This window comes from Pongo pygmaeus, chromosome 8 (genome assembly GCF_028885625.2).
Source record: "Pongo pygmaeus isolate AG05252 chromosome 8, NHGRI_mPonPyg2-v2.0_pri, whole genome shotgun sequence".
NCBI lineage: Eukaryota > Metazoa > Chordata > Mammalia > Primates > Hominidae > Pongo > Pongo pygmaeus.
Window position 1 is genome coordinate 16,703,475 of NC_072381.2, and position 25,973 is coordinate 16,729,447.

A 25,973-nucleotide genomic window follows, 5' to 3' on the forward strand; every position below is an offset into this window, starting at 1 on the left:
CATTATCTTCTCTCTTTGTATGTCTCTCTTTTTAATAACATTAAAAGAAATAAGATCATCAGTCATATTGGATCAGTTGCTCACCCTATTCCAGTATGACTTTATCTTAACTAAATATATCTGCAGTGACTCTATTTCCAAATAAGGTCACACTATAAGGTTCCAGTGCTGAGGACTTCAACATATGAATTTTTGTGGAGGTATAATTCACCCTAAGAGCACTACTCATTTATGTGCTTTAGTTCACGTGTCTGTTTACTAAAGATTTTAAAAAGATTTTAAAATCATCTTTCCAGAGAGAGAAAATAAGTGAGGAAGTAAGAACTTGGCCAAGTGTTCAGTATACTAGGTCTCCCTTCTTTGTAGCACATTCCCTTTCTCTGACTACGGGTGGATTTCTGATCCACTTGGAGGTGAAAGCTGTTGTGGAAATTGTGCATATACTGAGCTCTTTCTATAAATAATTATGTTATCTTCCTTGGTTTTGTTTCTGTCACTCTTTTCCATTCCAACTTCATTTCACTTATTTTCTTGCTCTTTTTAAGAAAAGGGGAAAATCATATTGTATTCATTTGCATTTCTTCCCACAATGGGGGAAAATACCAATGGCCAGGAGCTTGTGAGTGCATTTTTGTCTTGTTGCCATCCTTTTCTTCTATGAGAGACTGTGGCTGGAAGTTGGCCATGGTTTATGTAGTCCACCAATCAAAGCAAAACATAATACCTTTTACCAACTTTCAAGCTCTTCTGGATGAAAGAAGGGTTTGTAAGCTATGAAAAGTTGAGTGAGCACCCTCGGCTGCTTTTGGGAAACACAAAGATCATCTGGGTGGTCATTTAGGACCACAGTCACTTTGCCCCTGGCCTGGAGGGAAGCTGGATGGGAGGGAGCCCTGGGTTTCATTGCTGAAAAGAGATGGAAACTGAGAGGAGACCTAACAAAGACTCCTGCTCATCAGGTGGATCGCAGCCTTCTTCATTATGCCAAGCTGAGAAGCTGTCTGGTCTCGGCTTCTTCATTTACCCCAGCTCCTGGCTACTTTCCTCTTCCTTTGTCTTTCCCATCCACCAGACCTCTTACTGTTTGTGAACTGAAGCTTTTTAATTTTGTAACTCAGAGCCCTCCAACCCAGAGCCATTTCCACCAGTGCACACTGGCACTTTACACCCACTCGGTGGGATGGAGAACTTGGCACCTACCCTGCTGTTTGATAAAAATGATCAGGTTGGTTCACGGTGATTACTCACAGATGCTTGATTCACGGTGATATGAACAATTTTTAATTTCAAACTAAGCTGTCTGAAAACCAAATTAAAGACTTTTTGTTTCTTTTTTAATGCTTACCATTAATATTTTTAAAGGAGAAAAATGAAAAAAAAAGTTTTAACATCTCCAACAGTGTGTTCCATGAGTTTCCTGGTGGGAGGTGATAAAGGCATTTTTTTAACTGACTAAAAATGGTTAGCCACAACACCATGAAAATATCTCAGAATGTTTTAAAATGAAAAAATTCTGTGACATGGAAATAGCAATTTAGAGGGGGCCCAGGGGTTGATGGCAGCTTTGAATGGCAGATTTGATTCTTCTCTAAACCTCATGATTTCCACACCAATTTCCATCTACTTCAAAAAAGCAAGCCTCCTGAGATACAGAGCAGGGGGCGGGGGGGAAATAGGGGGACCATTTGTTATTTTGGACACAGATGATTCCAACTGAGGGACGACATTAAAATATTTCAAGAAACACAGCCTTTGAAATACAGCAAGAGGTTCACATCTATAACAGACTCTTCCGTAATGTCAACCCCCTCCACCCAGTGCAGAACCCTTTTGTGACTCTGCAAGCTTCAGAGCTCACTCCCTAGGCACCTTTGAAGCAGTGGAATTTAGCTAGAGCCTGTACCGATGCTTAACAACTCTTGCGCCACACACAGATCTAAGCATAAAATTATGGTAGACAACATCATTCTCAAAACTTCTGCCATGTTAAACTTTTCTGTCGAAAAGAGGGCAGAAGTCCACTGCTTGGCTGTGTATTTCCAGAGGGAGGAGAATGAACACCCTTAAGAGGAGGATTTCAGTTGATCTGACTGGAAAACAAACAAAAAACTTTAACCAAATTTACGTGTCCAAAATAGAGGCGTGATGAAGGCAATTTAGGATGATTTGCCTTTACTTCAAACAATACTGAATAAAAATGTGACTCCCATCATTCTGGTTGTTAATGACCCAAATTATTTTATTGTCATGCAGATTTTCCACAACAATTTTTCTGCTACCTTCACCTGCCTCCTCCATGTTATTCTGGCAATTCTAGGCTTTTGATGCCCACGAACAAGGCCACTCAAGGGCTATCCCTTGACCATCTTTCTAGATAATTAGTTATTCTGTGGATTCCTTATTTTTTGTGGATTCAAGCTCCCTCTTAGGGAGAGCTGCTTGGGGTTTGTATCCTTGTTTTAGAGGAGATTGAGGGTTTATAGGGGTGAGAGAGAAAGAGAGCAGGGGAGGAAAAGATGTAACAGGATGCTGCTGTTCATTTCATCCAGGTTTAATGTTTGTCCCACCCTGGGTGAATGAAAAAGACCAATGGGTGGAGAGATGTAAACATACAACTTAGCACTGCCATATTATGCTGGGGTTATTTGAATTTAGCTGAAACAATGTATAAGGAGCCAGAACATATCAGAGACCAGGTCAAACAATAGTTAGTTAGTTCTCTTCCTTTATCTTCTGGCTCTGTTAGCTTGGGAGAGAAATCTAGTTCCAAATGAACAGAATGGTCTACAAGAGACCTGCTGGAAATACATGTGTCTGCTGAGGGGATTGAGATAGATTTTTAACTCAAATGTAGTTCTCTGCTTCAGGCAGTCTTCAAAAAGTATAGAAAACCACCAGCTCTGTTTCACTAGCCCTTCAGTTTACTTGATCTTTCTCATTGGTTTTGAACAAATTACGCTCATCTTTGCATGAGCTCTTATGGTGCCTTTCTGAGATAATTAATGAAAGCGGGTTGTTTTTGGTCTTTTAGGTTGTATTTTCACCCCAACCTCAATCAGTCTCTGCCGTTATCCAAATAAACATCTTGTTATATCACGTTCCAGGTATCAGGGCTTTAACCATGTGGGCTTTGAATCAGCTTGACTTGACCCCGGTGGTTCGCCTTCAAATCCAATGGTGGGGCTGAGCGTTTTGCACTGTGGCATAATAACCATATTACGCCACGTTCTTAGGCTACTGACACTTTGCTGTTGGTAATTCCATGCAGTCTCCAAATAGCAAATCTCCTAAATCACTCAACTCCTCATAAAAGAAACAAAAGCTACAGATACCGTCATTCCCACTTTTCAGATGAGGAGAGTGAGGTATATATATATATACATATATATATATGTATGTGTGTGTATACATATGTGTGTATATATACATATTACATATATACATATATATTACATAGATTGATTGATTCATGTGTGCATAGGGTCCCAGCTACTTAGGAGGATGAGGTGGTAGAATCGCTTGAGCCCAGAAGGTCAAGGCTGTTGTGAGCTATGATCATGCCAGTGCACTCCAGCCTGGTTGACAGAGTGAGGCCCTGTCTCAAAAAGAAAACACCAAAAAAAATGAAATTCTGAGGATAGACCACATTAGCATACATTTCGTTGGTTTGTTTCTATTCTTCTTTAGTATTTTACTGAGATGATTCTTTAATGATGTCTGGATGTCCAGATTCTTGTCTTTATTTTGCCACTAATCTGCTGTGAGACTCTTGAATTTCTGGGATCACTCAACTTGTCTCTGTGCTTCTATTTTCTCATCAGCCAAATAAAGGGACTGAACAAGATGTTCTCTGGAAGCCTTGCCTGAGCACATCCTTCAAGGTTCTCTGACATCCAGTTTTCAGACTATGATCTTTGTATAAGAGGAGGAGGGGGATGTGGATAAGATGATGACAGTATTTTTTTTTCCCAAAACTTTGATTAAATGAAATTGGCTGAGTAGGAAACTTATATCTATCTACTCTTGTCTCCATATATAATGGCATAAGTTGCTAACTATATGCAAGGAAGCATTTCTTGGGAAAATGTGAAAAATGTAAATGTGGTAAGAACTCTTTTATAATGTGTACATATGATCTCTATAAAGTTGGTGATCTCTGTTCTCTTGAAGTCAGAAATCATATAGAAAAAGAAATCAATGAGCAGCTAGGAGGGCTGCATTAGTGCCTTTGAAGGGTAAAATGGCAAAATAAAAGCTGTCTTATAACAGGAATGTCATTATCTGATTCAGTGTGACAATTTGGTGCCTGGACTCAGATTAGCGTCATTGTAAAGCTCTGATTTTATGACAGTTTGTTAAATGCTGGTGCAGTGGTGAACTCAATTTGTGCTAATTGGTCTTCATGCTGAAAAGAAGTTTATTACCCTTTTAAAAAGTTAGCAGTCAAAACCAATAACCAGATTAAAATGCTATCTTCCCAGTTCTTGGTTTTCTACAAGAATGGAAATGGGTACGGATATACCATTGCTGTGGAATAGAATGGCTGCCATTTTGCCATTTAAGGCCAGTAAAATAAATGCTGGTCTTGTTCACTTTGGTCTCCATGCAGCAAAATGGCCTGACACAGCTCATCACCCAGGGGCTACTGTGCCAAGACAGTCTGATACATCTATTCTCCACCTCCCCCAAGTGGTCTTTTAAATAACTATATGGGATCATATGGATTCTCTGCTTCAAATCCTTCAGTGGGTTCCCTTTGGCTTTGTAAGCAAATCCAACCTCCATAAGATGGCTGGAATAGCCCTGTGTCTGTTCACTGCAGTGTCCCTGGTGCTGGGAACAGCATGAGGCATGGAGTGCCCAATGAGTGCTTGTTGAATGAATAGAGATCCTGCAAGATCTTTTCCCTGTTCTATCTTTCCTACCTCTTCACTCCGCTCCAGCCACACCGACCTTCTTCCAGTTAGAGAAACAGACCACGCTCATGTTCTGCTGAAGAGCTTCATCATGCCACTAATTTCCTTCTTCTTGTCTAGTTAACTTCTGCTTTCTTTCAGATGACTCATAATTCCCTCAACAGTTTTCCATGATGCTCTGATCTTACTTGGTCCCTTTTATTGTGCATTCTTACAGTACCAAATTCTTCTCTTTCAGATAATTATCCAATTTTGAATGACAAAATTATTTTGTGAATATTAGTTTATAGTTTCTTCCATTAGACTAGGCTATTAAGTTCCATGAGGGCAGAGATTGTGTCTGCTTCATTTGAAACTATATGCTCAAGACATGGAATCAACCTAAATGTTCATCAGTGGAAGACTGGATAAAGAAAACCTGGTACATATACACCATGGAATTCTATGCAGCCACGAAAAAGAATGAGGTCATGTCCTTTACACAAACATGGATGGAGCTGGAGGCCATTACTCTTAGCAAACTAATGCAGGAACAGAAAACCAAATACAGCATGTTCTCACTTACAAGTGGGAGCTAAATGATGAGAACACATAGACACAGACACTGGGGCCTGCCTGAGGTGGGAGGAGGGAGAGGATCAGAAAAAATAACTAATGGGTACTAGGCTTAGTACCTGGGTGATGAAATAATCTGTACCACAAACCCCTGTGACAAGAGTTTACCTATATAACAAACCTGCACATGTACCCCTGAACCTAAAAGTTAAAAAAAAAAAAAAGTGTATGTATGTTCCATAATCAGTGCAGTATAGACATGTAATAAGCACCTAATAAGTATTTATTTTAAAAACATTTTAGAGGGCTGGGTGTGGTCACTCACGCCTGTAATCCCAGCACTTTGGGAGGCAGAGGTGGGTTGTTCACAAGGTCAGGAGTTCGAGGCCAGGTTGGCCAACATGGTGAAACCCTATCTCTACTAAAAACACAAAAAATGAGCTGGTCATGGTGGCACACCCCTGTAATCCCAGCTACTGGGGAGGCTGAGGCAGGAGAATCGCTTGAACCCAGGAAGTGGAGGTTGCAGTGAGCCTAGATCATGCCATTGCACTCCAGCCTGGGCAATACAGCAAGACTCTGTCTCGAAAAATATGTGTGTGTGTGTGTATTATATATATATTTTAGAGAAACCATTGCCAAGTTAAAAACTTAAATTTTATTCTAAATATTTCATATACATACACATTGATGATTATCACAATGATGATTGTCACACTGATGCTTTTTTAAAAAGGATATACAGTAAAAATAAGTCTTCATTTTCTGTCCCCAGATGCAACCTCTGTTACATTGCTTAGATCTCATTCTTGGGATAATCTGTGAATATATAAGCATATATTTCACATATGTTCAACAAATAGTCTTTTGATGAATGAATTCATGAATCGCTCTTATTGCAAACCCATTGTGAAAGTTTTTCATGGGGGCAATTAGATGAGAGCTTCTCATTCTGTTCATAAAACTGTGTTGAGTAAGCCTTACCTAGGCAACAACAACAAAAAACCCATAATTTAGCCAGCTCAGGAAAAAAAAAAAAAACATGAAAACAAACCTTTTCATATTGAATCTTTTTGTCTTTGTTTATAGCTCTGGATCAGAAAATCAACAATGATTATAGAATGTCACCCAACTCCTATAAAGAAAGGAGAATTCTTTAATGAGGTAACCAAAAAGATGTTGTTTCCACAGAAGAGATAATTCTGTTCTTAGACTTTATTTTAGCAACAGAAGCTACCTGGTGAAATAAGAATCTTTCAGGTTTGGTTTTGTTTTGTTTTCCCGAGACAGAGTCTCCCTCTGTTGCCCAGGTGGGAGTGCAATGGCACAATCTTGGCTCACTGCAACCTCCGCCTCTGGGGCTCAAGCAATTCTCCTGCCTCAGCCTCCCAAGCATTTGAGATTACAAGTGCCTGCCACCATGCCTGGCTGAGTTTTGTATTTTTAGTAGAGACAGGGTTTTGCCATGTTGGCCAGGCCGATCACCAACACCTGACCTCAGGTGATGTGCCCACCTTGGCCTTGCAAAGTGCTGGGATTACAGACATGAGACACAGTGCCTGGCCCCATTTGGGTTTTTAAATGGGGAGCCAGAAACACAAGGCTGGGGTAGGGAATGTCCCCAAGGCACTTCGGGGGATTCGCTGCCCAGGCTGATTTGCCGCATCCAAGGCAGTTGGTCACACACAGTTCTGCGCCTGCCAACAACGGCATGCAGAGCCAGACAGCCCCGGTTTGCTCTGGCTTCCCTGTTCTGAGTACAGGGGCAACCACTGCAGGCAACGTTTCATGTCGCAGCATCTGCTCTGAGCTCATTCTGGGTGCCTGTATTTGTTTCCTAGGTGCACTGTATCCAAGTACCGCCAACGTTGTAGTGGCTTAAACCAGCAGAAATGTGTTCTCTTAAATTTCTGGAGGTGAGAAGTCCAAAAATCAAGGTGTCAGGAAGACCACGATCCCTCTGAAGTCTCGAGGGAAGGACCCTTCCATGCCCCTTCCAGCTTCTCCTGTTTCTGGCTGTCCTAGGCTCTCTTGGCTTATTACTGTATCCCTCCAATCTCTGCCTCTTTCATCACGTGGCCTCTTCCCTGCATGTCCAGGGCACACAGCCTTCTCATAAGGACACGGTCATTGGATTTAGAGCTCACCCTAATCCAGAATAACCTCATTTGAACATGGCTAACTGTATTTGCAAAGACTATTTGTAAATAAGGTCACATTCTCAGAGTTCTGATGGACACGAATCTTCGAGGCACACTCTTCAACCCAGAACAGTGTCCAAGGCAGGCAAGTGTGACAAACTCTCTGCTGGGTCTTCCCAGCCAGCAGGGACACCAGTATCTTTTACATACCTGAGGTTTAAATAACTACTTTCTCATACCATTTTTTTTTTTTTTTTTTTTTTGAGCTAGTGTCTTGCTCTGTTACCCAGGCTGGAGGGCAGTGGCGTGATCATAGCTTGCTGCAGCGTGGGACCACTGGGGTCAAGAAATCCTCCAGCCCCAGCCTACCTAGTGATGAAGTTAACATCACTAACTACATCTGCAAGGACTATTTCTAAATATTTCATATGAGTGTCTTTGTAGAGCTCTGATTTTATGACAGTTTATGAAACATTGGTGCAATGGTGAACTCAATTTGTGCTAATTGCTCTTCATGGTGAAGAGCAATGTTAGAGAATACAAGCGACCACATTGGTGGTACTTGAATATAGTGTGCCTAGGAAACAAGTAGCTAGGACTATAGGTGCTTGCCATCATGCCTGGCTAATTTTTAGGATGTTTTTTGTAGGCCTGGCATGGTGGCGGCTCACGCCTGTAATCCCAGTACCTTGGGTGGGCCAAGGCGCATGGTTCACCTGAGGTCAGAGGTTCAAGACCAGCCTGGCCAACAGGCCAAACTCCGTCTCTACTAAAAATACAAAAAAATTAGCTAGGTGTGGTGGCGCATGCCTGTAATCCCAGCTGCTTGGGAGGCTGAGGCAAGAGAATCACTTGAACCCAGGAGGCAGAGGTTGTAGTGAGCAGAGATTGCCACACTGCACCCCAGCCTGGGTGACAGACCAAGACTGTGTCTCCAAAAAAAAAAAAAAAAAAAAAATTTTTTTGTAGAGACAGTGTCTCCCTATGTTACCAAGACTGGTTTCAAACTCCTGGCCTCAAGAGATCCTTCCACCTTGGCCTCCCAAAGTGCTGGAATTACAGGCATGAGCCATCGTGCCTGGCCTCGTGTCTTTCTATGGCCTTTCATTCAAATCCTTCCAGTTACTGATCCTAACCAGCAACAGCAAAGCTCCACCTCACACTGGAGCGGCTAAATGGTTTGATGGTCTGCATCTCAGACCCAGCCAGCCTTCCTTAATGAAAATACTGGTTTCGCAGCTGCATTGTGCATGGCGAGTTAAAAAGTGGCTCTTTGTTAAAATCCTGATTGCACAATGACAAATACAGCAGCCCACACAAACAGCGAGATTGTCCACCTGGTGTGGCAGGGCTATTTTGGGTGGCACTCTGGGGGAGTTATGAATGGATTGTGCTTCTTTCCCTGCTTTCAGCTATTAGTCAGTGGAAGCGCTTTCTTCCTAGGGCAGGAAGGAGTCAGTTTTGCTGACAACATCTGTACACTGGAAATGGCAGCGTCAGAGTGTGCTGCACAGTAGATGTATGTAGAAGACTGTGTCTCCAGAGACAGATAAAGTTGGTCCTGTGAATGCAGCCAGGAGGCTTCCTGGGGTGGATGCTGGGGGACAGCACAATTCTTGACCCCAGGGAGCTGTGTGTATGTCAGCTATGTAACTGAAGGCTTGTTGATTCTAAGGAGGGTCTGACACATCCCCTAAGTAACTGGAGATGAGCAATTCTAATTACAAGTCTTTTCTGATAATGCTATATTTGTATCCAACCCTGATCGCTTAATTCACTCCCAATTCCTGGGTCTGAAAACTTAGAGATATTGGCTGTTGTATCCCATCACAGGACATGGTCTCTCCATTTATAGAGGGAGTATAAATGCTTAGGGAACAATGTCAGTAGGGCATTAGAAATATCCAGTGGAAATGGAACATGCATGCAATAATGTTTCAATGTCCAAGGTTTCAGGTACTCACTAGCTGTGAGACCAGGATGGATGAGATGGGGTCTCTCCTCAGTCTCTGGTTTTCCTTTCCTTTTCCTTTTCCTTTTTCCTTTCTCCTTTCCTTTTTCCTTTCCTTGATAGGGTCTCACCGTGCCACCCAGGCTGGAGTGCAGTGGCAAGATCACAGCTCACTGCAGTTTTGATCTCCAGGCTCAGGTGATTCTCCCACCTCAGCTTCCTGAGTAGCTGGGACCACAGGCCTGTGCCACCACATCTGGCTAAAAAAATTTTTTTTGTACGGACAGCGTTTCATTATGTTGCCCAGGCTGGTCTCTAACTCCTGAGTTCAAGCGATCCTCCCACCGTGGTCTCCCAAAGTGCTAGGATTACAGATGTGAGCTACCTCACCCAGCCCTCAGTCTCTGATTGAATGACTAAAAACAAAGTCTCCAGGTGGTCTGATGATGCCAGCCCAAACCTGCTTCAAAACGAAACCCAAAGCCACTCTCTACCTATTTCAGGAAGCGTTGCTCTTTGGGTGGGTCATATGAGGGAATCCCCTTTGGAGTAAAATAGTTCATTGATAGGACAGTGTCGGAAGTGAATTTCTGGATGAGATGGGGAAAGGGCACAGTTATTCTCAGAAGTGAGGCTTATCCGCTTTGGTCAATCCATCACTGAACCATCAGAAAGATGCTGTCGCCTGACCAAGCATGAGGAACAGAGACAGCGGAAACCAAAGGTTTCTGTCATTTATAGAAATGGGGTAAAGCTGTCATCATGCAGTAACTTAAATGTGTTAATAAAATGAACACTTCAGGAACTCAAAAGCAGAAACTTCCTTCATGGGAAGGAAAATTGCTGCCTTTTGGATAGGCCAAGGGAGTCTTGATTGACAGCAGAGTGTGATGTGGGATTGAGGAAAGGACATTAGCTCTACAGTCAAATGCATGTTCTTTTCCATCCTTCCTCTGCCACTTGGCAGCTGTGGGCTCTTGCGGGAAGTTCCTTAATTTCTCTGAGGTCAAATTACCCACAAAATGAGGATATCCATTGAGTGAGAATGAAAGGAAACAAAGTGCCTGATACATGAACAGGCTTCAATCAATGAGTGCTATTATTAGTAAAAGAAAATAGATTGAGGGGGAAATTTAACAGTGGCAAATCACCAAATTCTATTGTGTACAAAATAAGCATGCGGTAAGAAAGAAGTAATACACAAAATGTTTATGCAGTCATAACAGAAACATGATGTTAGAGCGCAGGAGTCTCCCAAAGCTGTTATTGATGGGAAGATCAATTATAAAAATAAGGACACACCATATGTGGTAGGATCACATGATACTATAAATGGAGAGATACACACATGAATGATTAATGCCTAATTTTAGGTCACAAAATGTCCAGAGAACAGAGACTTTTCACTTTACTTACCAGTTCTGCTGCTTCTAAACATCTGAATTGACTCACATTGACAAGGCCAGTTTGGATTTTGCCTTTGACACGAACCCTTCTTCTGGGTTCATACAGGTAAATTGGGGTGCCAGCCCTTTCTGGTTTTGTTACTGAAGAAATTGATGGTTGTTTGAGGAAGGCTAAAGGGTCAAGTATGAAACAACTGTGTAATTATAAGGAAAACCAAACATCCAGGTAAAGGTTTCAACTCTTACAGGGTTGCATAAACTCTCACCTGTAATAATATTCATACATTTTTTTCCCTTAGGAGAATTCAGCTTTGATAAAGTAGCCTAGAATGACGAAGTATAAAAGGGATGTCTAGGACTTTTTCCCTTCCCTCTACCTTAATATTAGCTTTATATCATCCAAATCACAAGTATCCAATTTGTAGTCTATTCAATTAAATAATTATTGAGCCCCTATTTTATACAAGGCACCGTTCTGGGTGCTAGGGATGTAACAGCTGATAGAATAATCAGCAGAAGTTTCTCTGGAAAGGGCCGGATAGTAGAAACCTTTTTGCTTTGTGAGCCATAAGGTCTCTGTGTCAGCCAGTCAGCTCTGTTGTGGTCACATAAAAACAGCCACAGACTGGCTGGGCATGGTGGCTCATGCCTGTAATCCCCGCACTTTGGGAGACTGAGGCAGATGGATCACTTGAGGCCAGGAGTTCGAGACAAGCCTGGCTAACATGACAAAACCCTGTCTCTATTAAAAATACAAAAATGAGGCCAGGCGCGGTGGCTCAAGCCTGTAATCCCAGCACTTTGGGAGGCCGAGGCGGGCGGATCATGAGGTCAGGAAGTCGAGACCATCCTGGCTAACACGATGAAACCCCGTCTCTACTAAAAATACAAAAAATTAGCCAGGCGTGGTGGCGGGCACCTGTAGTCCCAGCTACTCGGGAGGCTGAGGCAGGAGAATGGCGTGAACCCAGGAGGCGGAGCTTGTAGTGAGCCAAGATGGTGCCACTGCACTCTAGCCTGGGAGACAGAGCAAGACACTGTCTTAAAAAAAAAAAAAAAAAGTCGGGTCTGATGGTGCACACCTGTAATCCCAGCTAGTTGGAAGGCTGAGGCACGAGAACCACTTGAACCCTGGAGGTGGAGGTTGCAGTGAGCTGAGATTGTGTCACTGCATTCCAGCCTGAGCAAGAGAGGGAGACTCCCTCTCCAAAATTTAAAAAAAAAAAAAAAAAAAAAAAAAAGCAGCAGCCACAGACCTTAAGTAAATGAATGTGAATGGCTGTGTTCCCACAACTTTATTTACAAAAACAGGCGTGGGCCAGGTTTGGCTTCTGGGTGCCTCTGAGCTGTAGTTGGCTGACCCTTTTCCTGGAGGAACCTCTACTTCACTGGGGGTGGGAGGCAGGTGACAGACAAAATAAATTGCAAATTTAGAGCAGGGTAATCAGGGGAGACTCTGTTGAGAAAGTGACTGTTTAACCAAGATTTGAAGTAGATGAAGGAGTTATAGGTATACATTTGGCAGAACATTCTAGAAAAGGATCACCTGCACAAAAGTCTTGATGGGGGAAGAACCTGGAGGAGTGGGGGGATCCTAGACCCTGGTAACCTAGGCTTTCACTCTGAGTGAAAGAGACAAGGGGACTTCACTAGAAGACAGTGGGCAGAAGAGCATCCTGATGTGATGTCAGCATATAAAGATTTGCTCTGTTGCATGGAGATCTCAGTGCAAGAGCAAGAGCAGGAGTCCCACCAAAGGATACCAGAGTGGAGCAGGCAAGAGGGCAGGGTGACCTGGGCCAGTGTGGAAGAAGATGGTGTGAAGTCTTCAGTTCGGGTTATGTTTTGCAGGAAGGGCTTAGAGGATTTTCTAACATGGTACTTGTGGGATATTATGACTATGAAGCTTTATTAGAAACTGAACTATTAGTGACTTAACTTTGCAATTGGAGGCAACAAACAAGTGTGTACAGAGTCTGTAGAAGAAAGTAAAAGTACAGGATAAAAACATGGACGGGGCAACTTCTGTTTTCAGTGAATATGGCCACAATGATTGGGACAACCCGGTTCTCTATGCAGTCACAGGATTTCTGTTCTATATTTAAGTTTATCAAAGTGAAGATTCACTTCTGCAGAGTGGTGTACAAGTCGCTTCTATTCCAAAGGGCGAACCTGATGTGACTGGGGGCCTGTTACTTCGTCCCACAGAGTATTTCCCAACGTGGGTTCCACAGATTATAAGGGCGGTACAAAGCTTAGAGAAGTGGTTCTGTGGCCAAATGGCCCATCCACTTTTTCTACTTGCTCCTACCTTAATTGAAAAAAAAAAAAAAAAAAGGCTCCTAATAAACATTATATCACCTCCAGCAAATAAAGAGAAACACTTCTCTCCTAGATCTGAGAACCATTATACAGTTTATTCTCAAATAACCTGTCTTGCCTATCCCACAAGGCTCTTAGACAAACCGTAAGTGATTATGTGCATGAAAGTATTTTGCATAACATCTCAAAGATACCTAGCCACGTGGGCAAGGCCAGTGTTTTACATAAAGGGGAGAAACCCTGGGGAAGAAGTTTCAAATAAGGAATAAAAAAATATGCACGGGTTCCCATGTGGGCTCTTAGCAGTTGGAAGACCGACTGCAAGTCATCAATGGGGACAGTTGATTTCATCATTGGGCTAAAAAGGTTAGATTATCTTTGTGAAAAGGCCACCTTTCAGCTGGACGCAGTGGCTCATGCCTGTAATTTCCGCACTTTGGGAGGCCGAGGCGGGCAGATGGATCACCTGAGGCCAGGAGTTCGAGACCAGCCTGGCCAACATGGTGAAACCCCGTCTCTACTAAAAATACAAAAATTAATTGGGCGTGGTGGCGGGCGCCAGAATCCCAGCTACTTGGGAGGCTGAGACAGGAGAATTGCTTGAACCCGGGAGGCGGAGGTTGCAGTGGGGTGAGATCACGCTATTGCATTTCAGCCTAGGTGACAAAGAGAGACTCCGTCTCAAAAAAAAAAAAAAAAAAAAAAGCCACCTTTCAAACTTTGGATATTTTGTTTGCTGATCCAGATATCAAGTAACTAAAAACTGTAGGAAAAGACGTGAAACCCATTTTGGTAACAAGAGAAAAAAACCCTCCTGACATTTTATATTATGTCTTGAGCTTAAATATATTTCCTGGATTGTATAATATACCATGACATACCAATTTCATTTTGAAAAATACATGCATTTAATATTTTCTGATTACAAAAGTATATGTGTTCATTAGAAAAAACTTAAGTACAGAATGAATAAGTGTAAAATTCTATAAAGTCTTCGTTCACAATACAGAGATAATTTATCTGCCTTAAAATTGTGTTCATCTCTATTTAATTTTTTATGCATACATATTACAAACAAGCTTCCTTTTGACACAGCTGGGACCATCCTTATATAGTTAGTTTTAAAAATCTTGCTTTTTCTGTTTAATCAGATGTTATGATTCTCTCCCTTTGCCCTTATTGTTGAACAATTTTTTTTTCTTGGAAATGGAATCTTGCTCTGTCGCCCAGGCTGGAGTGCGGTGGCACAATGTCAGCTCAGTGCAACCTCTGCCTCCTGTGTTCAATCAATTCTCCTGCCTCAGCCTCCTGGCAGCTGGGACTACAGGCGCACGCTGCCAGGCCCAGCTAATTTTTTGTATTTTAGCAGACGGGGTTTCACCGTGTTGCCCAGGCTGGTCTCAAACTCCTGAGCTCAGGCAGTCTTCCCACCTTGGCCTCCCAAAGTGTTAGGATTACAGGCATGAGCCACTGTGCCTGGCCGTTATTCAACAATTTTTAATGTCATAAAAGCCTCATGCAGATACACCATAATTCATTGAACCCCTTTTTCATTGACAGGCATCAGGCTTTTCTCTGTTTTTCTTGTGTATGCAATGCTATAAGGACAATTCCTAAACATTGCAGTTTGTGGGGATCTCTGATAATTTCCTCAGGATACATTCCTAGAAATAAAAATTCTGGGCCCGAGTACACAATCTTAAGGTTTTGCCACCTATCGTCAAACTGCTTCGGCCTTTCTGGAGTGAAATTTATATTCCCAGTAGCCGTGTGAAAGAATGTTTATTTCATGTTACTCCTCTTGCACTTAGTAATGCCTTAAAAAATATTTGCACATTTCTCTTTGTTACACATGGCTTATTTTTGCTTTGATCTGTATACTTTTTAAAAATATTACCAGTGAGTCTTCGATGATTGCTTCACGTTTCTGGGAGGTATTTCGTTCCTGTGCATTTCTGGAGTTTTCATCTTTTGAAAAAAATGACTCATAAGAGCCGTTCATATTGTTAGATTTTTACTAGTGCTTTCTTGCTGGTTTAATTTTAGGTTAAGTCTTTCCTATTCACAACAGCAGAGGACTTGTTCTCCCTCCTGCAATCTCAAAAGCTCAAAAGTCAATTAAAAAAATTCAGGCAGAGGCAAACATGGCACCTATAAAAATGATATCAACTCTATCCCTAAACAGGGCATGGGACCTGGGGAAGCTGCTTCCCACAGTTAAATGTTCTATCAGGAATTTGTCTAGAAGCCAGAAGTTTAGACCTTGCTCTGTGGCCTCTCTGATTGAAATGCAATGTCTGTTTCCTAATTAACTCAAACTTGTTGTTTGATTTTGATTTTTGGCTTTTTATATGCCCCAGTGGGTCCTGGTCTTGGGAGCTCAACTGGGAATCCGAAAGGACACAGCAGAGAAGGGTAGGCCCCCTGTCCCAGGCCATTTGAAAAGACGGTGCATCTTCACATACCATTTTTTTGTATCGGCCTTCTGGGGTTGGCAGCCCTTTCAGTGAGCAAAAAACCTCAGCTTGCATTTATTTTCATTTTCATAGGTATCACTGTTGAGAAGAAGGAAAGCTGCCTATCACAGATGTTAAACAATTGATTGTTTAATGACTCTGCAACTGTGGTTTCCACCCTGGGTGTGGTGTAGCGTGTGCACATTTACACAACTTCCTTGGCATCGAAGTCGCTTAGAAGAATGCTTCGATATGAGCAGATTTTCTGCCGTGACAAAAAACATAGTTGAGGTTTTTTCTCTCTCTCTTTCACAGTTCTTGTCTACCAGCCCCTGGCAGAAACCACCATTTCTTCGGCGAAGGAATGCTACTTTCCAAAATCCTTTGGCAGAATCTCCTAGAGATTTGTTTTTCTGCTTCCTAATTTAGAAAGTCTTCAAAGAAAAAAAAAAAACTTGACAAATTAATGTGAGAAGAAACGAACTGTGATTTAATTTTGCATTTCTTTCATGAAAAGTTTATCACGTATAACCAATAAAATTGTACAAGATGATTTTGGGGGAGAAAAGTAAATGAAAATGTGTTATACCCCAAGATCAGACTGTTCTTTTATTCTGAGTCAATAAGTAACATGTGATACAAACTCAAGATTTTATTAAAATCATTTGTAAGTTAAATTAACATATCTTGGTGGTGAAGGAAGACTTTTAATAAAGCAAAATAATGAGTTATGTGAATCAACAGAAAGAGTGAAAAGTGTTAACAGTGACATTTAAATGGTTACATGATTTTAATTATTCTTTTGATAATAAGCAACCTTGTGATGTCTATTCAAGAGAAGCCTGAGCCCACTATGGAATTTGCAGTTGAATAAGAGCTTTGTTCCCTGCTTTTGGTAATTTTAAAGAAACAAATGGAAATGGTTTAAAGACCTTATAACAATCTATCTCCCACCTAGCAAAAGAATCTAAAAGGTAAGGTGGGAAGCATTAGAGAGTGAAAAGAAAAATAAAAAAGGCAACACACGCATTGTGTTTATTTGAGAGACAGAGCAAGAGAGAATGAAGTGTTGGAGAGAGAAGGTGCTGGAAAGCCAGCTGATGCCAGTCCCTTCCTTATCTGTTCTTGGCTGCCAGGGGTTTCCGGCTGATCTTTTTCGATTTGTCATTATTCTTCTTTGGTGGTTCTGGGTTGGCCTGCATGTGTCTGCCGTAGAGGCTGCAAAGACAGAGAAAGGACACTATCAGATCTGTTTTGCCAACACAAGATAGCTTTCATTGGAAGAGCTTTCAGGAATAGAAGAATCCCCAAAAATACTCAGTAAGCCAAAGAAAACCAAAAGATCACTTCTGTGTTCTCTGGGTCCTACGCTGTGTTGAATATAAAATTCTCTTCCACATGCACGGCAGGCCATGCCGTCCGATCATGGACCAGTCTCTCGGGATTTCACGCTCACTGGGAGAAGTGGTCAGGCCCTGCTCAGACATTCTGGACTGAAGTTCAAAAGCTTATGAGTGTTTAAGTCGACAATGATAAAAATGGGATTGAATGGAAGAGACAGAGTGTCCATTTAGTGAAAAGCGAGCATGATGCTTGGCCTGAAAGCCCAGGGGCTGGCTTAATGGGACAGACAGCAATGGTGTCCAAATCTGTGCTGGCCGCTCACCCGTGATGGATAGTGTGGGGCTGGCTACCACACATCAATGCCACATTAATAAGTACCACTGATTAAATGCTGACAAAGTGCCCTATAATTACGGTGGATGGCATTCATTGCACAGCAAAGCTGACTCCGTGGCTGAGAGGATTTAACTGAACAGCAGAAGGTAATTAATCGATAATTTATAAGTAATTCTGATTAAACCAAATTAAAAGCCACCCTAAAATAAATACAGCTCAAACTTAACTCCTTTTATTGATATAACTGTGTCTCCAAGAGAGCCTGGTGGGTGTCTCAGGTCCTCTGCAGCAAGGGCATACCCGGCTCCACAGCCCGCAGTTGCTGTGAATGAGGGTTGGCACAGAGCCTGACGTCCCTGCACCAGGTGGCCCAGCTCCAGCATCCACACAAGGAATAAACACACTCTCTGGATGCTGGCATCTTGGGCTGTTTAGCATATACTGGCGTCCGGCATTTTTTTTTTTTTTTTTCCTCCTGAGCGTCTCACTCTGTCACTCTGTTCCCCAGGCTGGAGGGCGGTGTACGATCACATCTCACTGCAGCCTCAAACTCCTGGGCTCAAGCGATCTCATGCCTCAGCCTCCTGAGTAGCTGGACTACAGATATATGCCACCATGCCCAGCTAATTAAAATATATATGTATCATATATAATATATGATATATAATATATATGATAATACATATAATATATATGATATATATAATACATATATCATATATTATCTATTATATATATCACATGTATTTTTGAGATGGAGTCCTCTTCTGTTGCCCAGGCTGGAGTGCAGTGGTATGATCTTGGCTCACGGCAACCTCCGCCTCCCATGTTCAAGCAATTCTCCTGCCTCAGCCTCCTGAGTAACTGGGCTTACAGGCATGCACCCCCATGCACCCCCATGCCCAGCTAATTTCATATGTTTAGTAGCAATGGGATTTCACCATGTTGGCCAGGCTGGTCTTGAACTCTTGACTTCCAGTGATCCACCCACCTTGGCCTCCCAAAGTCCTGAGATTCAGGCATGAGTTACCATGCCCCAACAAAAAAATTATTTTAATAGACATGGGGTCTCACTAGGTTGCCCAGGCTGGTCTTAAACTCCTGGCCCCAAGCAATCCTCCTGCCTTGGCCTCCCAAAGTGGGATTACAGGGATGAGCCACTGTGCCTGGCCTCCAATACTAGTGTTCTTGATGACATCTGCACCATGGCTGACAGGCAGAGGGGAAGGGCTGGCAGATAGAACTGCCCAATTGATTTTGTGATCCAGGAAAGCTGGACACTATGGTTTTGAGAGGCCATACTGTATTCTAACTATTCCAGTCTTCCAAGTGTCGCCTTGGAGGCAGTACAAGCAGGTTCCATCGGCAGTCACTCTCACGGAGTGTAGAACGCAGGGTTCACAGCTGGCCAGAGACAGACCCACGGGCCAGGGCGTGCACATCCAGCCAGGTGCTGGGATTGTGCTCCAGGAAAAGGCTAGGCCATTCTTTTGCATCAAGAAGGTTCCATATGTTCTAGACAGAGAACATAAGAGCCTGCAAATTGGCTTTCCACATCTCTAGGAATTAGTTTGGAGGCCTTTTTGCTTGTGTAATGGAGACAGTAGCCCTGTCCTGCCCAGCTTGGCCATGCCTCCTCTGAAGCCACAGAAGAAACATCTCCTTAACAGAATCTGAACTTTGGGAGGCTGAGGTGGGCAGATCACGAGGTCAAGAGATCGAGACCATCCTGGCCAACATGGTGAAACCCCGTCTCCACTAAAAAAAAAAAAAAAAGAAAAAAAATTAGCTGGGCATAGTGGTGCGTGCGTGCCTGTAGTCCCAGCTACTCGGGAGGCTGAGGCAGCAGAATTACTTGAACCTGGGAGGCAGAGGTTGCAGTGAGCTGAGATCATGCCACTGCACTCCAGCCTGGCAACAGAGACTCTGTCTCAGAAAAAAAAAAAAAGAATCTGCTTCATGAAAGCGCATTTTTCAACCTATAGGGGCTCCCCCAACCTGCACTTTTAAAAGGGTCACAGGTCCCCCTGAAGACGAGGCCATGGGCACCTGGGGGTCCTGGGTCTCGTGTCCCAGGTCCCAGGCAGGAGACCACTGATTTAGATAGGGAGTAAAGTTCAGTGGGTCCCACCTTGTCTCTGTTGCTGCCCCTAATTTCCAAAGATATCTGTGTTCAAGTCCTGAAACCTGGGAGTATGTTACCTTACATGACAGAAGCGGCTTCTGTCGAAGTTAAGGACCACCCTGCATTAGCCATGTGGACTCAACCTGTGTTCTTCCTTCTTGGCATCTCTCCCAGACACAACAACTAGGCAGAGGAAATGCTCAAAGTAGATCCCTCCATTCTATTCCTCATCCTCCAAGCTCCGAAACATGCTTACTCCTCTAATAGCACCTGCCCTTGTCCTGGGATGTTGATTTACTCAGGGCCACTGACTCAATGCTCAAGGGCTTAACACTGCAGAGTAATAAACCCTGGAGGCATCAAGTCTCCAAGCTCCCCTCACCTGGCAGGAAGCAAGGGTCTGACTCTGTTCTGTGTCTTCACGCAGGCACCTATGGCCTCGGCAGCTTCAGCTACACACACAGCTTCCCTACAGCCTCAGAGATCTTTCCTCTATTTCCCAACCCCTTATCTGCACAGAGCACAAAAGTATGTATGTACGTGTTTATTCAACGATAGTTTCAAACTTTAAGGATTATTATTTTTTCAGATGGAGTCTTGCTCTGTCACCCAGGCTGGAGTACAGTGGCACTATCTCAGTTCACTGCAGCTTCTGCCTCCTGAGTTCAAGTGATTATCGTGCCTCAGCCTCCCAAGTAGCTGGAATTACAAGCGTGTGCCACCATGCCTGCCTAATTTTTGTATTTTTAGTAGGGATGGGGTTTCGCCACGTTGGCCACGCTGGTCTCAAACTCCTGACCTCAAATGATCCACCCACCTTGGCCTCCCAAAGTGCTGGGATTACAGGCATGAGCCACGCACCTGGCCTCCAAACTGTAAGGATTCTAAAAGTTGACAGAAAGATGACTCCACTGTTCATGCCCATGGAAACCTAGCAATATCCGAGTGTAAGGAAAGGGTCTTGGCAATGATAAGAGGTCAGCAGACGGAGAGGAGCAGTAGGAATTGAGAGGATTGACAAGGCCCTTCTTCCAGTCAAGTGCTGAATGCGAGAAGGGCTGAGGTGGGTGTTCAGCTGGGCCCTGACGATGGGGATCCAGGCAAGCGATTTCAGAAGGGGTTGCAAAAGCTGCAGGGCTCTTCTCCTTTTTCAGAGCGAACTGGAATGTTCCAGTGTTTCAGTCTCTGCCTTTTTATATTCAGATCCCACTGCGTGTGTCTGGACATCCTGGGGCTGTAGAGCAAGTCACTACAAAGGGCCAGGTGGGAGCCGGTGGCCCTGAACTTGCTGTTCAAATCCTGCTTTTGACGTTTATTAGCTGACGACTCTGGGCAAATGATCAGCAATGTTTGCCTCCCTCTCCGTGCCTCAGTTTCTTTATCTGTAAGCTAGAGATGTGGTCTGTCTTCCTTGCAGGGTGGTTCGGTAAGCCCAGCACCATGGTAAACCTATGGGAAGCAGTCAGCGAATGCTTGTTGAAAAGTAGGACAGATGTGGGGTTACAGTCAAGAGTGATTAAATCAAGATAATTATATGATTACCTTCCTTCTTTAGGGCTGTTTCCCCTGCAAAATAGCACGGTATTTTCTATCAACGCTAAATCCCCAAACACCTCTGGAACAAAGGTTTTAATCCTTTTTGAAGAAAGCAACTAAGACAGAGCTAAATGCATGGCCCACTTCCTCAGTGAGTCATCGGCAGGGCTGGATGACGCTGCTGTCCGCCGCACGATCCTTTAACTCCTCCAGCTGTGTGGGCAGATGAGAGCTGGCGTTTTACTAAGCGGCCATAAGTGGCCATTTTCACAGGGATGTGGCTATGGCAGTGGCGGTGCAGTCACAACAAGCTCCAAAGTCTGGTGTTCCATTCCTGGCTCTGCCAGTTAGGAGCCACGGGGCCTCAACTGGGCAAGTAAGTGTGGAAGATAGAATCACAGCTCCCAAAGATGGCCACATCCGATCCCTGAAACCTGTGACTGTTACTTTCCATGGCAGTGGGGACTCTGCAGGCCTGACTGACTTAGTTAAGAACCTTGAGCTGGGAAGAGAATCCTGGATGATCCCGTGGGCTCAGTGTCATCAAAAGGGTCCTTATAAGAAAGCAGCAGGTGGGACCAGGTGCAGGGGTACACATCTGTAATCTCAGCACTTTAGGAGGCCAAGGTGGGAGGACTGCTTGAGGCCAGGCGTTCACGACCAGCCTGGGCAACATAGGGAGACCCCATCTCTACAAAAAGTAAAAAAAAATTAGCCAGGTGTGGTGGAGCACAGCTGTAGTCCCAGCTACTTACTTGGGAGGCTGCGTGGGGAGGATCGCTTGAGCCTGGGAGTTTGAGGCTGCAGTGAGCCGTGATCACACCACTGCATTCCAGCCTGGCAATAGGGCAAGACCTTGTCTTCAACAATCAATCAAAAATAAAAACAGGCAGGGGGTCAGAGTGAAAGAGATTTGGAAGATGTTACACTGCAGCCTCTGAAGATGGGGAAAAGGGCTATGAACCAAGGAACACAGGTGGTCTGTGTAAGCCAGAAAAAACAGGGAAATGCTCTTCCCTAGAATTCCTGAAAGAGGCAACCTAGCAACACTGGTTTCAGACTTCTGACCTCCAGAACTGTCAGGTAATACATTCGTTTTGTTTTCAACTACTAAGTTCTTGGTAATCTGTTAGAGCAGCAATAGAGAACTAACACAGTAGGTGAGCCTCTCTGGGCCTGACAGGGTGGCCTGTCCATGAGGATTCTGCTTAATTTCAATAGGAAAAATGAGTTTCTGGGGTAAATTAAAAAGATGGAGAAATGAAAGAACCAAGATGCAGAGAGGCAAGGTGTGTCCCAAAGGAAAAATGGGTGTTGTTTCTATGAGAGGAAGTGCAAACAACTTTGCAAACTGTCCCCTTGCTACTACGAACTGGCTGGTCCCTGTCCCACCATCCTCTGAAGCTAACACTCGTGGCTTGTGTTTTGCATGTACCTGGATTGAATTTATAGCAGTGACTGACTACAGAGGACAGAACAGTCAGTGCCATTGAAAGACATCCTATTCCTTGCAGTTGCTGAGAGGAAAGAGTGTGATATAACACGCAGGGCCATGCGGGGAAGTGCCAGGATTGGTGAAAAACTTTTGTCCTGACCTCTTGTAACTTGTGCTTTTCCCCCAGGGCCTTGGTGAACAAAGCTTCTCCATCTCCTTCACCTGGGAAACGCCAACCATCCCTCAGACCCGGGCACCACTGTCCCCTCCTAGACAGCATGTGCCCTCGGGGCCACCGCAGCTCTCTGCTCACGTGGTACCTGTCTGGCCCTACAGGAGCCCACCACATCCTGCACCGGCGATTCCTGGAGAACAGTCTCTGGGACTGACAGCCACCTCTGCCTTCCACACCCTGCTCGGCCCTGAACGATGTGTGCCCTGGGGAACCTCGCTCACCTCCCACAGTCTGATGTCTCCATCTGCAAGAGGAAGATGAAGATTCCCAGCTACCATGGAGGGCTTGGGAGAAGATTAAATTAGGGAAACGCTCTTGTCCCTTGGGCACACAGTAGGCATTTCAGAATGACAGCTGCCGCTTCTAACCTCTCAGGAAGCTTCTCTGACGCAGGCTACCAGGGCCAGCTCCTTCCACCTCTTGCAGGCTGCTGCCATGCCCTCGTGCTGCCCGGAATCTGCACTGCCAGCCTGTGCCTTTGGTGTAGATCTTTCTGGGAAAGCTTCGGTGGGCACTGCCACTCGGCTATGACAGCTGGAGAGTGATAAAGGGAGCCTGGCCCAAGGTCACCCATGGGGCTGCAGTGGCTGGTGGGTAAAATGCTTAGCCCAGGAACTGGAGGAAACCCTTTGGCATGGAGCCCTAGAACATTTCTCCCCTGATACCCGGGGTTCAGAGAGGAGAATTGGGAGATGATTAAGAAGTGGGGAAAAAAACGAGAAAGCGCACTCTGAAGTGACACAAGAGGATCGGTTGTTCTTGAGAGTCTGAAGAACAGGCTTGTGTCACTGAAGACGGTTTCAAAGATGAGATGCCTGCGATGCTCTCAGTGGTGGGAGGTGAGTGAACCAGTCTGCTAGGCTCACAAGGGCTCTTGATCTCACTGTGAAGCCCAAATGCCAATGTGGGAGTGGGCCCTGCCCTGAGCAGCCACCCCAGGAACCCATGCTGAAGCCCATCTCTAGAAGGATCATTGGGAAACGATACTGGAGACTGCCTGGGTCGGCAGGCTGGTGATTTCGGTGGCGTGCTGTTAAAATAGCCTGCAGACAGGCCGCTTCAAGTTCCGTGCAACTGACCACTACCGCCCAGACAGCTAAGATTGCACAGCAAAAAATTCCAGTGCTCAGAATAAATTCCAGTACTCAGAATAAATTTTGCAACTTTTTTTTGATTAAGCAGATGTATTATGCATGATTTTCTGACGTGTTTTTTTTGGGGGGGGGTGGGGTTTTTTTTTTTGAGACAGGGTCTTGTTCTGTCACCCAGGAATGCAGTGGCATGATCACAGCTCACAGCAGCATTGACCTCTGTGCTCAAGAGATCCTCCTGCCTCAGGCTCCCAAGTAGCTGGGACTACAGGTGCAGACCACCATGCCCAGCTTATTTTAAAATCTTATTGTACAGGTGGGGTCTCACTACGTTGCTAGGCTGGTTTCAAACTCTGGGGTTCAAGCAATCCTCTCACCTCACACTCCCAAAGTGCTGAGATCACAGGTGTAAGCCACAGTGCCTGGATTTTATTTAATATGGGCATCTTCATTTTTGGAAAAATTGAGTCTTATGTCATATCCAAGGGTCTCATATCCCTTTGCTGCAGCAGCAAGGAAGACCCCCACCCCGCGGAGACATTCATTCTTAAAAATGTCCTCCCTTGGCTCTAGGATGTCATCCTGGTTCTTGTTTTCTCTCTGGACACCTCTTTGGTCCTGTCTGTCTTTGTGTCTTCTTCCCATCTAATTTTATAACTTTAATGATTGATTGTCTCTGAGCAGCTGCTCTCCAAGTCCTCATCCTTTTCAGCCCACTGGGACACTTTGGCTATGAATCCCCAAAAGGCAGGGAAGTGTCCCTCACCCCACCTTCCACAGGTCTGTCCCTCCATGTCTCCAGAACTTCAGGAGCAAATGCTAAGTTATTCTGACATTCTCCTCTTTTTGTTTTTGGTCACCATATCAATCAGGTCTGATAGGAATTTAGTTTCCTCTACAGTAGAAGTTCTTAGCCTAGGACCCTAGAAGTGTCTGAAACTCTAAGTAAAGTTGTATATGTATATTTTGGCAGAAAGGGACGACAGTTTTCATCAGCTCCTCAAAGGGCCCATAATTCATTAATTAGCTGTTTTATGGTACCTCATTTATTTAAATCATCCATTCCTTTTTTCTTCTTTAATCAGGCCCATGTCACATGGCCATTCAATTATTATAATGGTTCCCTTCTTGGTCTTCCTGATGCAGGTGAGTTCCCTTCCCAGTGTGTCCTCCACAGGATGTCTGAACAACTCTTCCTGGTGCATGCATGAAAAACAGCAACCTCTGGCCCCTGGATGGGGTACCTAGCCTGGCATCTGGCACAGAGCAGCCACAGGGCATGCGGCTGGGGGATCTGGCTTGGCTAATGTCCACTCTCTTTCTGCACGAACAGGCGTGTGCAAGGTAAGGCTGGGCTTGAGGCAGGCAGGGCAGAGTGCAGGAAAGATGGAGTGAGTGTCAGTTCTGCCACCTATTAGCTGAGTAGCCTCAGAGTCCTGTATCTTTCCAGAACCTCTGCCATCTGAACCGGAAAAGGGAGTATTTGCTCATTATCTACCTGGCAGGTGAACTGGTAATCAGGTTGCCTTGGGCTCACTCATTGAAAAATGAAAAAATGGCTAACTCAATCTGAGGCCTGAGATAAGCCTTTCCTGACAGCCAACATTCCTTTTGGCTTGTTTTTGTTGTTGCTGCTTATCTGTGTTATTATTGCCAGGAATGCCTGCTTAGGTCCCCTCTGCAACTGAGATCTCCTCTGTCCATATTCTGAGGCCCTGAGGACTTTCACAGCTTCCTCCTCCCCTTCTCCATTCTGCCATCACAAAGCCCTATGGGATGTATCAGGATCTCATCACTAAGTCCTTGATGATACATAAAGTGACTCCTGACCTTGGCGTGTTATCTCAAAACATCAGCACAGTGCCGTGATCATAGCACAACATTTCCAATGCAGCTAACGTGCATTCATTATTCACTGTCGCAGCAACCCAGCGAGGAAGCTCCTATTATGATCATTATTTCTCAGATGAGGAAATTGAGGCTTAGCAGCTTGAGGCTCCGATAAACCCAGGCAATGACTCCAAAGTTCAAACTCTTAAAGCACTAAGTTACCTCATCTCCCATCTTGGTTTTGTTTTCTTAAGTCGTCTACCATTTTCTGCAGGGCAGGGAGTGCAGGCTTAA

At 44.2% G+C, this 25,973-nt stretch overlaps 1 protein-coding gene across 2 annotated transcripts in view; it reads right to left on the reverse strand.

Moving 5' to 3' along the window:
* Nucleotides 1–16,214: 16,214 nt before the first annotated feature.
* Nucleotides 16,215–25,973, reverse strand: part of RSU1 (Ras suppressor protein 1) — a 222,012-nt gene continuing 212,253 nt past the window's right edge. For both annotated transcript variants that reach the window (XM_054503526.2, XM_054503527.2), the window contains one exon: nucleotides 16,215–16,965. In XM_054503526.2, the coding sequence (XP_054359501.1) occupies nucleotides 16,863–16,965 (103 nt within the window). In that variant the 3' untranslated portion in view covers nucleotides 16,215–16,862. The remainder of the gene's footprint in view (nucleotides 16,966–25,973) is intronic.